Source organism: Melozone crissalis, unplaced genomic scaffold (assembly GCF_028551555.1).
Source record: "Melozone crissalis strain CALT ecotype California unplaced genomic scaffold, PUWL_Pcris_2 ptg000023l_1, whole genome shotgun sequence".
NCBI lineage: Eukaryota > Metazoa > Chordata > Aves > Passeriformes > Passerellidae > Melozone > Melozone crissalis.
Window position 1 is genome coordinate 32,269,630 of NW_026535801.1, and position 16,013 is coordinate 32,285,642.

Consider the following 16,013-nt stretch of genomic DNA (forward strand, 5'->3'; position numbering starts at 1 on the left):
CTCTTGTGCCTTGGCTGTGCTCAAACTTTGCTTGCAAGTAAGGCATATTCTTGCAGAATCCCCATCAGGCTTCACATGTGCCCCAGGTCCCAGCTACACCTTCCTTTTCACCAGCTGTCCTGCAAAATAATATTTTGAGAAAATAATATTTTCTCAAAATATTATTTTGTAAGATTTTTCTCTAGTCTTTTTTGCTAAGTCCACACAGTCATTGCTATCAGGACGCACCAAATAATTGAGCCAATGGAGCTGACAGCAGGCGAGATGAACATATGTGTACCTCCAGAAACACCCACAGGCTCCTCCAGCGCTGGCAGCCAGCCTCCCTCTATGAATCACAGGGTCAGGTGTCCACATCCCACAGAGCCAGGAGCCCACTGAGCAGGCTCTGGGCTGAGGGCAGCAGATGTGGTCACTGCTGAGCCTACAGCCCCCGGCAGAGACAGAAACCCTGACACGGCAGGATGAGGGGAAGGGGGAGTGCAAGAGCAGGAGAGGTGGCAAGTGCAGTCCTTTGGCTCAAAAATGAGAGAAGGATGCTTTGAACAGGAGACAGGGTGTACTAAAGGGCTGAGAGGTAAAATGTGGTTTTTTTGAAGGGTGTTAGGCATGATTAAACAATGTAGGAGAAAAGGACCAAGACTCCTTTTTATTCTTCCCTGCAGACAACTTGTATTTGATGTCCCATATTAAGAGCTGTGACAGTTCAGGGTTTATCAGCTGAATTTGGCTCTGCTAATGCACTCATAGCCTTTTCTTGGTGTGCTCCTAATGTGACTGAAGGATTTAAACCATTACTTTTCGTGGGGCAGGGCAGCTGGGACCTTGAGATGTCTCTCAGTGTCCCGAAGAGCCCAGCTGCCACACTCTGCCACGTTACCCCCCTACCGAAACCTTGGGCTCTGCCGGTGAGCAGGAAGGTCCCACCCCACGAGAAGCGCAGGGCTTCCCGCTTTCCCCACGCAGTCCTATGCCCGTACATTTCGGGGAAGGCACCATTTCCCCCATTTCCCCTTCCAGGGCACCGAATCCCCCCGCTCCCAGCAGAGAGGACCGGCCCGGCCGAGCATCCGCCGGGGCCGCGGGCGGGGCCGGGGAGGAGCCGGCGCTGCCCCGGGGCCGCCGCCCGCCGCTCCCGCATCGCCGGGGGCCGGGCCGGGCGCCAGGGGCGGTGCTGGCGGCCGGGAGGGACGGAGCGAGCCCGCCGAGCCCAGCCGAGCCCCGCGGGCGGGACGCAGCCCGCAGGATGTCGCCGCTCCGCGTCTGCATCGTCGGCTCGGGGAACTGGTGAGTGCCGCAGCGCGGGGGGGCTCTCCCTTTGTCCTCCTCCCTTTTCTTCCTCATGTTTTTCCCTTTTCCTCCGCCTTCCCCCGTTCTTTTCTCGGTGTTTCCTTTTTCCTCCCCCCGCGGCGGGCGGGGGCTCCGCAACAGGTGCGGAACGGGCAGCGGGGGGGCCGGGGGCGAGGGGTCTCCATGGTCCTGAAACCGCGACCCCGGCCCCGTCCTGCCGCCCTTCTGGGCTCCTGGGCAGGGACCATCGGTCCCGAGAGATGCACCGGTCAATGAGAACTGGAAAAGCACCATCCCAGGTGTGTGAGCCGCTCAAAGCCTGGCGACAGAATCCAGAGAGGCCCGGAGCTGCAGCTGTCGCTGTGTGTGCCTGCTGCAGGGCCCGGCAGTTCAAATCGCAGCATTCAGCAGTGTGAAGGGTGGTGATGCTGTTTGTGTTCCTCTGAAGGAACCGGGGCACAGGCTTCATTTAAAGCCACGAGGTATTGGCACCTTTCACTTCCATCCTCCTCAGTGTGTCCTTATGCTTCTTAATGCAGACACAGCATTGTGTTCAGGTCTCCCATTTATCCTCATTCTTAAGAATATGTTTGCTACTGCTTGGTCCTTTCCAGCCTGGACAAAAGCACGGGTCTCCAGAGCTCCTCGAGTCTGACAGATCCCAGTAAGATCAGTAGATCCACCTCACAGGACTTAGCATCTTACTTTTCTTATGCTTTCTGTACACTGAGCACAAACAAACAGACCAACATGCACGTGCATGCATTTGGGATTAGCAAACCTAGCCTCCAGGTTCTGGTGATTGTTTTTGTACAAGGAGAGCAAGCTCCTTGAGATTTTAAAAATATCTGACAGCTAGGTGGAAGTAATGCCAGAAGAGTCAGTAAATGAGGGAGTGGTTGCTGGTGAGCTGCTGAGAACACAGGAGAGTTAAAGCACAGCTCTCTGCCTTCCTGCCTTGTAAAAACAGTCCACTGCCTGCAATGCATTTTCTTTGTGCATGACATCTCACAGCCTTTCACATGGAACTGCACAGCCAAGTCTTCTGGACCTCATTGTCACACTTCTGGCTTTCTCTAGCCCCATCATTTGTTTCCTCAACTGCTGCTTTCACATGTTTTTTTCAGGGAAGGCATCCCTCTCCCTGCCACTTTCTCTTCCCTCGCTTGCCTGTAACAAGGTAACAGCTCTTTGCCTCTTCCAAGCCCTCAACAGCCATGACTGCATGTTTGGAAGGCAACTTTTTTACCTTTGGTCAATTCACAGTTACAAACTTCATCATTCCCTTGCTATATCCTCAAGCAGGGACCTCCTGCTTTTTCCAGGCCGTCCACCTTCCCACGAGACATCATTTGAAGTCACTTAGCTGTATTCAGATCTGTATTCGAGGAAATTCCCTGTTTTTCCACATGTACCTACAAACTTCAGCTATACTGCAGAGATACTGAGACCCCAGCCCATTCAACACCGTCTACTTACCCATTCTGCCTGTCTGCCTGGGCCCATCTCTTGCTTCCTACCCTATACACCAATTCTAAAATCATCAGGGAGGACATAAGCATTGTGCCCTGACGTATGAGTAACATTTATTCATAGCCTTGGTGGCAGAACAGGTTGTTTTAGTGCTACAGAGAAATACATTTACCTTTGGCAAACATTTTTTTTTCCTCATGTTCCTCATAAATATTTGGCCAGCAGTTCAGATCCGTGCTCTTGAGGCTTTCCTGCAGCTCAGAATCGTGGCTGACACGTGACACAGCAACGTTGCAAAAGCTCATGTCAGCTGCAGAAGTTCAGCAGGTCACGGGGACTTGCTAAGTCAACACTGCCAGGAGGCTCATGGATATGGTTGAGCGAAGCAAGTGCTGCACAGCATTTTGTGGTTGCCAGTAGGTGCAGGAGGGTTTGTGTTTATCTACTGAGAGTTGCAAGTCCCATTCAGGGTTTCAGGGATTAGAGCGGGAGTCTGCTTCTTTCAACAGAAAATTGTATGTTCTTGGTACTTAGCTAGAAAAGTTATTTTTATGGGTAGGATTGATGTGTAAGTTCATCATCCAGGTTGTGCTGGGCAACCTGAAAAATAGATTTATATCTAAAGTTTATAAAAAAAACCCCAAACTTTTTTCTTGTAAAAACATGTTTCTTGTGTGGAGCCAAAATTTATCCTCAGCTCAAGCTTTGAATGTGCCTTCTGTTGATAGCAGGGCAAGAGAATCAGAATATAAGCAATTTTAGAAATAATATGAAAATATGATATAACTGCATGCCTTTCTTTCAAAACAGCAGAACTCTTATGGTAAAGGTTCACCCTTAAAACACTTCCCTAAATATTGTAAAGGACCAAACCAAATCATCCCTTACAAAATAAAACAAACCCCCAAAACAAAAACCACAAACCACCCAAAAAGCTAAGTAACTAAATTTAAAAAGCACTACAGCAGCTCAGGATATAGCATATAATCAACACTGGGTGAAGTGAAAGGTGATCTCAGCAGGATTTCTTTATCATTAAAGATTAAGACCTTAATTACCTATTAATAAGACCTTATTAGTTATTAAGCAATTTAACCTTATGCAAACTGGTTACATGAAAAATATGGGTGAACCAAGGAGGGTCAGTTACAATGCAGTTTCCCTTTGAATCATTAACAGCACAGATCTACCTGGACTTTGATATCCCCAAGAACTTTATCAGTTCCAGAACACACACCACAGCTAAATCCTGTTCATGCTCCTTGTTACAAGTGGGCCAGAGGACAAGAGTGCTGCAACTGGAGTTTCTCTTTCACTCGTGTTAATGAAGTGGCCAATGCTTGAGAGATTAAAGTAATATTAAAATGGAGAGAAGGAAGAGAGCAGTAAAAATAATCACCCCTCTTCCTCTAATAATTTTAAGTTCATTAAACAATACTTCCAATATTTTTTGTGAGGTTTCTAATTCTCCCTTGCCATGTGAGCATTTGCAAGGCTGCAGCGATGATGGGGAATAAAATTATTGTCTGACCTGAAATTAAAAATGCTCAGCATAACTCAAGATGAACAAACTGGATGGGTAAAATATCCTCAGGCTGCAAGTATTACAGGTGCTGTTACAGTGATAATTAGAACAATAAGTAGAAACCACCAGATTGAAGGGTTGTTGGTTTTGTTTCTGATTATTTAGCTCTTATGTAAATTCTTATTGTAACTGTTTGGTTACGGATAGGAAAGTGGGATGCATCTATTTTACATGAGATGCACAAAGACTGTCACAGCAAGGTTGCTCAGCACTTATTTACCACTTGGACTATTTTACATTTATTGATCTTGATAAAAACCAGAATTATCTGAGGACCACAAGAGATTTTAATCTCAGATAATGTATTTTTAGTGTTATTGATGGTACATCACACTCCTGCTCTGTAACCTTTGATACTACTTCAGTTCCATTACTGCAGTTACATTTTTCCACTGTTCTACTTCCTCTGTTCTTAAACTTGAGGGGCTCTTGATAGAGAGCAGGGGATAAAACTTTCTGATAAATGTTGCAAGCACCTAGACAGCTTTATAGCACAGGCTTTTTATGAGTTATGATGTTTAAAGTAACTAGTGTTTCCAATTCACAATAAAAGTACTTTTCCCCTTTAAGTTATTTTATTTTATTTTAAAGGGGATCAGCCATAGCAAGAATCATTGGCAAAAATGTCCAGAAGTCAAACAGATTTGATCCCACTGTCAAGATGTGGGTATTTGAAGAGATCATTAATGGAAGAAAGCTCTCAGAAATCATCAACAAGGAACATGAAAATGTTAAATATCTGCCTGGGTATAAGATACCCCACAATGTGGTAAGTTGAAAAAAAAATAAAATAACTGAATATATATATATATATATATTTTTTTTTTTTTTTTAATTTTTTTTTTTTTGTTAATAAGGGAGGCAATGTCTGAAAAATAAAAATCAGGAAGCAATTCACTGTTTTGTTCTGGTTTGCCATCTAACTTACTCCATTATAACTCTCTGGAATATAAATCAGTTCTGTGATTTCTGCTTGTCTTGTATGTCACGAACAACTTCAAACACCAACTGTGTCTGTGCTGGTATCACACCATCCTCCTCCCTGGCAGAAATCAGCACAACTTAGAAATGGCAGGCAGAATTCTGTCTACACAGAGCTATTTCAAACCCACAGCATCTTCTGGACAAACAGGCAAAGCTACTGTTCTTTCTTCAGGGAAAAAAAAAATCAAAAGCAGAGCTGTGGCTTACAAGGAGGTGAATAATGAGTTATCAGCTCATGGGTGATTTCAGGATAGCTGTAGTTGATAAAGTTCTAAATTCCATCAAAAAATATAAGCTATTTATTTTCATGGACATTTAAAATACCAAGTTACACATCTCTACTTAAATTAATCACCTTAGATAATTTACTGCTACTGAAGCAAGTGAGGTGAGGGGGTTTGGCTGTTCAAGATTTTGCCAGATGCTGCTGCTTTGTGAGTAGTGCCACATTTTTGGAGCAGTTGCAGTTGTAAAGGGAAATTAAAATGCTGCATGTGGTGGATCTCCTTGCTTGGGGAGTGGTTATATTTAGTATTCCATTTTGTGCTGTGATTGCATATTTGCACTCCTAGTGTTTGAACTTGGCACACAGTTCTCCTGGGTTACAACTGACTTGTCACTGTTATTTTTACAACCCTCTAGCAGATTTTGTCATCATCCCTTGAGGCCAGTCTCATCCTGTTTAGAGCAAAGCCTGAGGCTTCACCAGCAAAAACCAGCTGGTTGCAGTAGAGGGACCCTCAGACCATCTCCAACTGAGGAAAAAAAAAAAAAAAAGAAAAACAAGCTGAGCTTTTCCTTGCATTGCTCTGCAGAATTTTGGAGAGACAGGAGCACAGCCTGTGCAGTGCTGCCAGCCTCTGCCCTACTCCCACTTCACTGTTTTCCCAGAGAAGCAGCCTGGCTGGCAGCAGCTCTGGTTTTCTTGCTGGGAGTCCCACTTGCTTAAGGCTGCATCCAAGAGTGCTGTTTGCTCCTACTGCAAACTGCTTCTAGCAGGCTCAAATTCACCTGCTGTTGCCTCTGTAGCCTGGCTTGAATTGTTGTTTTGAGTAATGCCAGCATTTGGAAAAAGATACAGCTAGGTAGTTTTAAAGCTTGTTTTATAGGTTTTTGTAACTCTTGGGAAAATTACTATATATTTAAAACACAGACACACACCCAAAGATGATGATAATCTCTGTCTTTTGATACAGTTTATCCCTCAGTAACTCAGCTGGTGACCTATGGAAAACAAAGACTTCTAGAAGAGCCTCTGTGCCACCACCCCATTTTTCTCCTGTGTTCCCCAGTGCTATCACTCATTCCAGAAGAATCATATGGGGTTGGTCAGCCATCTTCAGGAACCAGGTCAAGAAGCTGAACTAGCAAAGGGCTTCCCAGCACACCACAAATTTATGAAGTATAAAATCTTTCCCAGATTATCCACACAGGGTTAAATTATTAAAAAATTATAAAAAATCCAACCCCAAAACAGTTCAGCTGCTTTGGATATTTCAGAAGAGATCTGTAGCTGCTTGTGTGGAAAGCTGGCATCTATGCAACAGGGCCAGTTAAAATTAAGGACATTTACGTTGCATCTGCCATGGCTTTGGCATGATGGTGTCTTGCAAGGATTCCTGGGGTTCATTTTGTTTGTCACTCTTGTCCCAGGTGGCTGTGCCAGACGTGGCTGAAGCAGCAAACGGGGCAGATATTTTAGTGTTTGTTCTGCCACATCAATTTATTGGACGGATCTGTGGGCAGATTGCAGGACAGATAAAACCTGGGACATTTGGGATTTCCCTGATCAAGGTAAGTTGTTGTCTCCACAGTATTCAGTCAAAATGGAGTAAATAAACAGCTACAACTGAAGGGCAGGAGCTGCAGCCCTCAGCTGCATGCTCTGCATAAACACAAGCATTTCTTTCTGCAAGAGTTAAATCTTCCCCAGCTCTGCCAGTCCTTCTGCTCTCGTGGCTGTGGAGAGGGAAGGATGGGGCAACCTATCCAGGCTAAGAGTATCTGTTTTTGCCAGTCATGTTTAGTCTGGATCAGCTCCCACTTGGACCAGCATGGAGGTGAAAATGGGCAGAGGAAGGGATGCGTAAAGCTGGCACTGCTGCCAGAAAAAATACTCTGAGACTACAGCCTCAGTTAACTCCTAACTGAGAACTCCAAGTCAAAGTGCCTCTTCCAAGTACATGCTAAAGCTGTTCTTGGCAGCATTAAAATGGCATAATAACACTAATGATTTTGCAAAACTGAAGCAATTTCAAGCTGGCATGAATGGAGAAATCGCTTTTTAAGGTTAGAGAGGTACCAGATGTCATAATCTTTAAAGGAATTAATATTTTAAGAGAATGTCAAACTAAAAGCCAGAGGCAAAGCACAGGAATGTAGTCTTACCACTTCTTTGTTTGATTGCATTACAGGAAATATCCCACTTAAAACTGTAAAGAAATAAATGTAATTCAAGTTTTTGGACTTCAATACCAGCTCTTCTGCTCTATAGAAATTGTCTCATAAGCAGCAGTAAGGAGAAGAGAGGAAGGAAATTTCTGCAAATTTAGTTTAAAAAACCCAGGACAATTCAGTATACTCCTTAACACCCAAAAAGCACTTTGATTTATACTTAGATCTTGCAGAAAAGCCATTTCTTATAGACTTCATTTTAGATGTCTTTTCCTGTACTACAGAAATTAAACTGAAAGGAAAAATACAACATCAAAGAAAGCAAGCCTCAGGACAGCAGCACTTCATGTGAGGCCTCTTGCAGGATTACCTTGACTGTCACCCCTTCTCCCTGAGTTTGCCTTGAATTTGCAGTTACCAAAGTACAAACCCAGAGCATTTGTATTAATGGCTAACACTGGTGATTTTAAGACCCTTTTTTTTTAAATTCAAACCAGAGAGCTGCAAGCAATAGAACACCTTCTGCTTTGCCAGTGCTCTACTGCTGTCATTTTCCTGTTCTAATACCCTGGCTTTAACTATGTTCTTTTCAGGGGATTGATGAGGGTCCTGATGGCCTGAAGCTCATCTCTGACCTCATTCGAGAGCAGCTGAAGATAGAGATCAGTGTGCTGATGGGGGCCAACATAGCCAAAGAAGTGGCTGATGAGAAGTTCTGTGAAACCACCATTGGTAACTATTGCAAACAGCCAATTAGAGCTGGGGTTTAAAGTCACCTGTGGCAGGATAACCTCTGGAAGAAGCAGAGGGATGTGACTGGTCCCAGGTGGTCCCTGAATGGAGCAGTGCCTGCTGAGCTCCTTCAGGGAGCCAGGATTATTTCCAGAGAATTTGGTGCTGAAAAAATCAGATCCAAACTGAAAGTGGGCTTCAGTGCTGAGAGTTAATTTAATCCACTGAAAATATCACAGCTTAATCCTGTTTCTGTAGGAGTTGGCAAGAGCCACCTTTTGTGTCTGTAGAGCTCAATATGGAATACATCAGCAGCTGATACACAATGCACTCTAGATAAAGAAGTGTAATCATAAACTCCTATGTGCTCACACTCCCAGAGGTGTGTTTCTTCATCTTAAAATTTCTTTGTTTGGAAAAGAAAATCCAGTAACATTCTGTTCCTCTCTCCCAGTTGGACTGCTTGCCAAGACACGGCCTCAGATCCTCCCAGGACTGGGTCTGACCTGATTTGGAAAGTTCATCCAGTAGTTTTGAAAACTCAGACATTTTCAGAGCCAGTCAAAATTAAAAGTTACATCCTTCCATAGCTAGAAAAGGCAAAAGAAAAACAAATTGTGTTGCAAGCCAGTTCTTTTGCCTTGCAAATATTATAGTAATGGTGCAACTGTACCAGCTGGGCATTTGTTACTGAATAAGCACCTAGGCACAAATAGGACTAGATATGATAAAGAGAGCTGAGTTATATTAATTCTCTTGGGGGGAATTTAACTTCTCCTGGCCTGGTTTGAAGCCATAATGTAATGATGACTGTGCAAAGAGCTTTGCCCCTCATTTTTGTCCCCATGGAAAGCCATGCAGTCCAGAGACAGCCACCTCAAAGAGAACTGGTACTGTGAAGAACAGGAAGCAAACCTAAAGTTTCTCATGAGATGGTGAGAAACCTCCCAGCTACCAGAGTGTGGTGCCCCTGGCTAGTAAAACTCACAGCTGAGCTCACCCTGAAGGCAATCAAGCTATCTTGCACAAAACTCAAGTGCAACTCTATTCAAAGGTCTTTGCCCAGCTGGTCATGGGCTTGCTGGGTCAAGGCAAATCTCAGTTCCTTTAGCACTAAGGGCTCTCCTTGGCTGAACACTGCAACAACATGATACATGACCTCTATAGAGTTGGCAGGAAAAAGGTTTTAGCAGTGCCAATCTTCCATTTCATCATCTCTGGGTCCCCCTGTAACTGGGACTATTACCCCTGTCACTGGGCAATAGTAATTTGTGTCCCATGATACTACTTAACAGTGACACAGGTTTACATTTTCAAAGGAGAAATTATACCATTGTCCTGCAGGAAGCAGTTTGTAAATAATGTCTTTTGTAAGGTCTGTGGTTGTACAAGCTTTCCCAGGCAGAAAGATTCACTAAGGGGTATCTACCTTTAAGCCCTTTAAAGTGTCATTAGGCAATATTGATCAATGCCAAGGAGTTGCCAACACTTAACACTGGCATCCAGCAGCAGAAACTGCTGTTGCACAAATCTCTGGTTTAGCAACACCTTGGGAATGGGATCACAAAAGCTGAAGTAGTCCCTAGAACCTTATTTCAGGTGAATTGTGTGCACTCTGCAATACTGTAAAAGTGCTCTTTCATCCCTCTTTCCCACAGGATGCAAAAATGAAGCTCAAGGGGAAATCTTTAAAGAATTAATGCAGACCCCCAATTTCAGGATTACTGTGGTGCTTGACTCCGATACAGTGGAGCTTTGTGGAGCCTTAAAAGTGAGTGTTTTCAACCCAGTATGTTTTATTAGGACCAAATTCTAACCTCACCTGAGTCTTCTGTAAGCCACGGGGTCTAATTTGAGTCTTGTCACCATGTGAGTGAATGAGTGCAGACAAGATGCATCATTCATAAGCCAGTTTTCCAACCTGGAAAATAAACCAGGGAAATAAATTTTCCAACCTGGGAAATAAATTCCCCCAAAAAGGGAAAATTTATTTAAAATGCAGCTGCAGGCGAAGTATTTAAAAATACTTGTATTTTTATCTTTATTTTACCAGAGGCACATCTGTTTTTGAGAGCAGTTTAGTCCATGGTGTTTTCTTGTATGCGTGTTGTGAGCACATGGAACAAAGACTCTCACTACATAGATTAGCTCCACCAATAATTATGTCCATGGTTTAAGTACTAACCTGCTAGAAAATTCACATCAGAAGCAAAGCTCTGTATTGGCAGCACATCTGTGTGGCATTCAGCAATGTCCACATGGGGATTCCAGGTGGGATCAGAAATGACACCAGAATCACCAAATTTCCAAGGAGAGGACAATAGTGTGAGATTCAGAGTTTACTTTTATATTAATTGAAAGTGACTTCAGCATGTGATCCTTTTTACTTCTTTATACATGTAGTCATTTATTCACTTTTCCGTGGAGGGGGTGGGTGACTGATGAGGAAAGAATTGGTTCTGTTTAACTTCACATACAAAAATAAAATTTTTTGACATACAAAACCAAACAGAGCAGAACTCTGTGGGGCAAAAACAGATGGGAGAATTTTTTACTGTTTTATAACTCATTACACTTCTTGAAATCATTGGTTTGGTTGCAAACATACCAATAGTAGCACTAAGTGGCATATTACTCATACACACTGAACTACATTTATTTAGGGACTTATGAATTGGAAGGTGGGAAGGGAAGCATGCTGAACAATGGTGAGGACTTGTGAAGATGTTTATGATCCTGAGAGATTTGTTTAGAGCTGTAGACAAGGGCAGTTCTACTGATATTTGTAGGTAAACCCAAAATTTGATCTACTGCAGCATCTTCATAGAATCCATTCCTGCTCAAATCAGAGACCCACAAAGAAAACCTAGAATGGTATGACTCTGTGTGGGATATTTTAAATAATTAAACAGAAAGGTCAGTGAGATCCAACTTGGAACTGGTAGGAAAACAAAACACTAATTGCATACATGCTATGTGATTGCAATATTAGTGTATAAAACACTGCTTTGGTTTTTGCCCATGGGAGTAAGAGTAGATACTCAAAAATCTTCTAAAGTTCCAGTGACTTTTGCTCAACATTATCTCACCCATTTCTTCATAAAATAAACTCATGGCCATTGGAAATTAACCCTTGTTCTGATGAAGACAGAGTTGTGGGGTTTCCTTGGAGCTCAGTGCATGCTGGTAAGCTGCAGACCTTGGCTGACTGTTTCCTTCCCTCCCCTGTGTTTTGCACTGGCCCATTTTTAGAACATCGTGGCGGTGGGCGCGGGGTTCTGCGACGGGTTGAATTTCGGCGACAACACCAAGGCAGCAGTGATACGCCTGGGCCTCATGGAGATGGTGGCCTTTGCCAAGATGTTCTGCAAGGGGCCAGTGTCAATAGCCACCTTCTTGGAGAGCTGTGGGGTGGCTGATCTCATCACCACCTGCTACGGGGGACGCAACAGGAAAGTAGCAGAAGCCTTTGCTCGCACAGGAAAAGTAAGGAGGATTTGAAATATTTTATGTTAACGCATGAAGAAGTCCTTCTGTGTTTTACAAAGGCATCATTAATTGTTTACCTTCTTGATAACTGCTGGTATCACAGCAGTATCCTCCCCTCTGACCCAAGTAATCAGTCTTCTCTCTTCTAGTCCATTGAGGAGCTGGAAAAGGAGATGCTGAATGGACAAAAGCTGCAAGGTCCTCAGACCTCAGCTGAAGTCTACAAAATTCTGAAACAGAAGGATTTGCTCCATAAGTAAGTGCTTTGAGTTTAAAAAAAACAACAAAAACAACAACAAATTATGAGTGATTAATAACCTTCTTAACTGTACTTGTGTTTAAATATCTTGTTCATTTCTGCAACAACAGCTTTCTACATTGTGGGCCCCTGCTAGAGCCTGGCTTGACTCCTCATTGCCAGGGTCAGTTGAATGGGAGAGGGGCTGAGCATTGTTAGAAAAAACAAGTCACAGATAGAGTGGGTTCAGGGGATACTGTTAGTGCCTAATACAGTAATGTGAGATCACATATTAGAACAGCAGGGAAAACAATCACAGAATATTCTGAGTTGGAAGGGACCCACAAAAATCATCACCAACGCTTAAGTGAATGGCCCATACACAGGAAACAAAAGAAATTATAATGTAAAGAAGCCTCCCAGACATCCCCCAAATAAGATTTCAGGCTGTGCATAGAATTATCTTGCAGACACGATTCATGGGCCAAAAGGTTTCTTGTTCTCACTATACCAGCATTGCAGCTTGCAGCAGCCCTGCTCTCATTGCAAACCTGAATATGGTTATCCAGTACAAATTTCAGGATCATATTCCTAATCAAAGATTTTTACATGCACTGAAAAGGTAATGTGTGCTGATACCAATGCTTTAGTCCCATAAAGGTAAAAAGTAAAGGTAAAAAGTACCTCTAATTGCTTGGGATGAGGTAAGATTATAAATAATTTGAAACCTTTGCCTCAAGTTACACAAAAGAAAAACTAGACTTCCCTCCATCCCATTTCCTCTCATACATCAGCAGTACTGAAAAGTCAAACACTGCTAAATGAATCCATAAAAACTTATTAAAATTGGAACAGATAGAGAAGATTCAAGTTGCAATATCTTTCAAAAATGAGAGCGAAAAGGAAAGCTCATTTTGACAGCAGCTTTAAATCACAGCTTGATCTAATAATTATCCTATAATTGCCCTTTGTTACATGCTCAGCTCCAAGTCATTCAGTGGACTCATTTTTTACCACATAATGACTAAGACAGCTTGTAAAAGGAAAGGAATCCTTTAAGCCAAGAAAAGAAAATCGTTAGACATTTTCATTCCTTTTAGTCCTTTGGATATCAGTAACGACTGCAAATAATATATCCATTTTGCACACAGCAGGAAAAGAGGATATGCAATTCAAAATTGTTTTTAAATAAAAAATACTGGATAGGTACTTTGTTTCCAAAACAGCTTTTCCGTGCTGTCACACCCATTATTTGCCCCTCTTTAGCTCCTCTTCTTCGCCCAGTAGTCTTCCAATAAAGGCAGCCCCAAGCTAAAATTATATTGTAAAGAGAGACAGAATTTTTTCACTTTCAACAGAACAAAAAAATTCTTTCCATTAAAATGGAATAGAAATGTTCATATAAGCTTTTAAAACTATTTTAATTCCTATATGCTTCTTTCAGGTTTCCATTATTTACGACCATCTACAAGATCTGCTACGAGGGTCGATCAATCCAGGATTTCATCATGTGCCTGCAGAACCACCCAGAGCACATGTAGAGATCCCTTCTCCTCACCTGGCTGAATTCTCACCTTCCTGGGACTTCTGTCCACTCCACAGCAATTGAAGTAGAGAAACAGGTTGTGTGACACTTGTTGTAAAAGCAGCAAAGAATGTATTTAATTCCCCTTGTCCTGGGGGTAAAAACATCTGCCTTTAATTTCAATTTACACCTAAGGAATAGGAAACAAATGTAAAACTTAACATTATTTCATTTGAGTTAGTAATGTGGGTATTTCCCTATAATTATTTTCTTGCTGACTGAAAACAGTTCCCCTTGTAATTTCTACAACAGAGCTAAATAGCTCACATAGAACTCAACGTTTTGCCTACAGTTACTTCTAGAATGGCACAACACATAGCAAAATCAAAGAACTAATTCAAACAGACAAATCATAGTTTAAAAAATCCAAGAGCAGTTAGATGCAATTGCATGGGCAAATGCTGGATTTCCATAATTCCCCTCAAACACAAACATTTTGTATTCTGGGACATTTAGGCCTTCCTTGATTTAGTTTCCCAGTAGAAGCTTCTTTGGAAAAATAGGTACTATTACTGTACTCAGACACACAAGAATGTTCATCAGATGTATAAATAAAACAGTTTAAGGGGTGGGGGAAAGGAGAAAGGGTTTGGGATGGGTGTACTGTTTGTTTCAAATCTGGGACACTAGGAATCCTCAATAGTAATCTGACCTTGATTAAATTTACTGTATTCCTTTAAAATATAGAAAAAACCATCCGAAATAACCAAAGACAATTTTGTTAGCATCAGATTTTCTCAGCAAGTCCTCACCATTAATTTGAACCAGCTGAGAGGGGGTAAGTGGAGGTTGACAGGGAGATGTACCCAGGGCTCAGCTTGCAGCTTGTGCACTTGCTGATATTTTGAGGGGGCAACCAGTAACAGTGACAAACTCTCTGTGATACTTGACTTTCTGTACCTGTATGGAGATGACCGCTATAGACGCACAGAACTCCTGTAAACTGGCATTTCACACCAGGCTGCATTCCAGGAAACTCCACTGCTCCTTCCCAGCCTGCAGAGTTGTGTCCTGATCCTGCTCCAGCAGCACATCTTACACTCCAGGAGAGAGATCTCCCATCTGCTTCTGAATTTTAAACACAAACTGGGTTCACAGACCAGGGGTTTTTATTGTGCTACCAGTGGCGTGAATTTTAGAAACATTAAAGTTTTTTAACCTTATAGCTGTACTTGGGTAAATTTACATACCTGATATTTTTCAGAGTTAAAAACATCTACAAAATGAACAGTGGCGCATTTTATAAGCTTTAATCCCCTTTTGAAATACTCCTATTTTGAGAGAAGGCAAAAAAAAAAAGGAAGAGTAACCTACTTTTGCTGTGCTTTATCAGATTTTCTGAAATAGCAGAGAGGAAGGCAAGGTTTTTTAAATCTATGTATTCGCTGTCATATTGCTTAGAGGAAAAAAATGAGCTAATTATAAAATAATTTCAACTGATTTTAGAGGAATTATAGGTCTTTCACATTTACCAGAGTAATATATATATAAAATAATGTATTGTAATTACAAATATATTGTAAAAAAATCTCAGTCTCACAGCTAGCAAAGCTAGCTCAGGCACCAAAAGCAGTGGCTGCAGCATCCCTGATCCTCCTGAACAGCAGCAAGGGTAGCTCAGCTCCTCCTGCTCAGACTCCAGGCACAGCTAACAGCTTGGGGCTCTGCAGAGCAACACCAACATTCCTAACACTGAAATGGAAATCATGTGACCAAATCCTTCCCACAAAGCAGGGAATTTATGATCTTCAATTTGAAGTGGAAAAATACAAGTTGCACAGTTTTGAAGTATCAAATACATGAGGATGGGATAGAGAATTCAGGAACCTCCTTCCTTCACCATCAGGCTGAATTTCTGATAAGTCATGAATGAGCTAATAATAACATAGAATATTTTACATTCAAAGTGTATCAAATAACAGTTTAATAAAGTGATCAGTATGCAGACTTGATGTAATTTCATTTTTCAACATTCTCACAAAATAAATTACTGTTGTAATACTGGTCCTTTATTGCTCTTACTCTTGCAGTTAATCATTGTCAGCTCTCAAAGAAAAGGACAAGAAGAATTAATATTCTACAGATATTTTATTGAAGAACAGTTTTTTCTTCTGTTGCATGACATACCTTTTTTAAACAGTAAAATAAGGAAATTAGCCCTTATATCTCAGTCCAGCCAAAATCTGTGTAAAATAGTTCTGTATTTACATTCTGTACCAAAATAGGAAACACATGTTCAAGGT

The 16,013-nt window shown here is 42.1% G+C and overlaps 1 protein-coding gene across 1 annotated transcript; it reads left to right on the forward strand.

Moving 5' to 3' along the window:
* Positions 1–830: 830 nt before the first annotated feature.
* LOC128938255 (glycerol-3-phosphate dehydrogenase [NAD(+)], cytoplasmic-like) lies at positions 831–15,771 on the forward strand. The gene is given in 11 exon segments (XM_054278402.1): positions 831–964; positions 966–1,060; positions 1,063–1,103; positions 1,106–1,287; positions 4,940–5,117; positions 6,986–7,126; positions 8,320–8,458; positions 10,117–10,229; positions 11,711–11,944; positions 12,097–12,203; positions 13,630–15,771. Coding segments are annotated over 11 exon segments (1,461 nt in total). The 3' UTR covers positions 13,727–15,771.
* Positions 15,772–16,013: the final 242 nt, after the last annotated feature.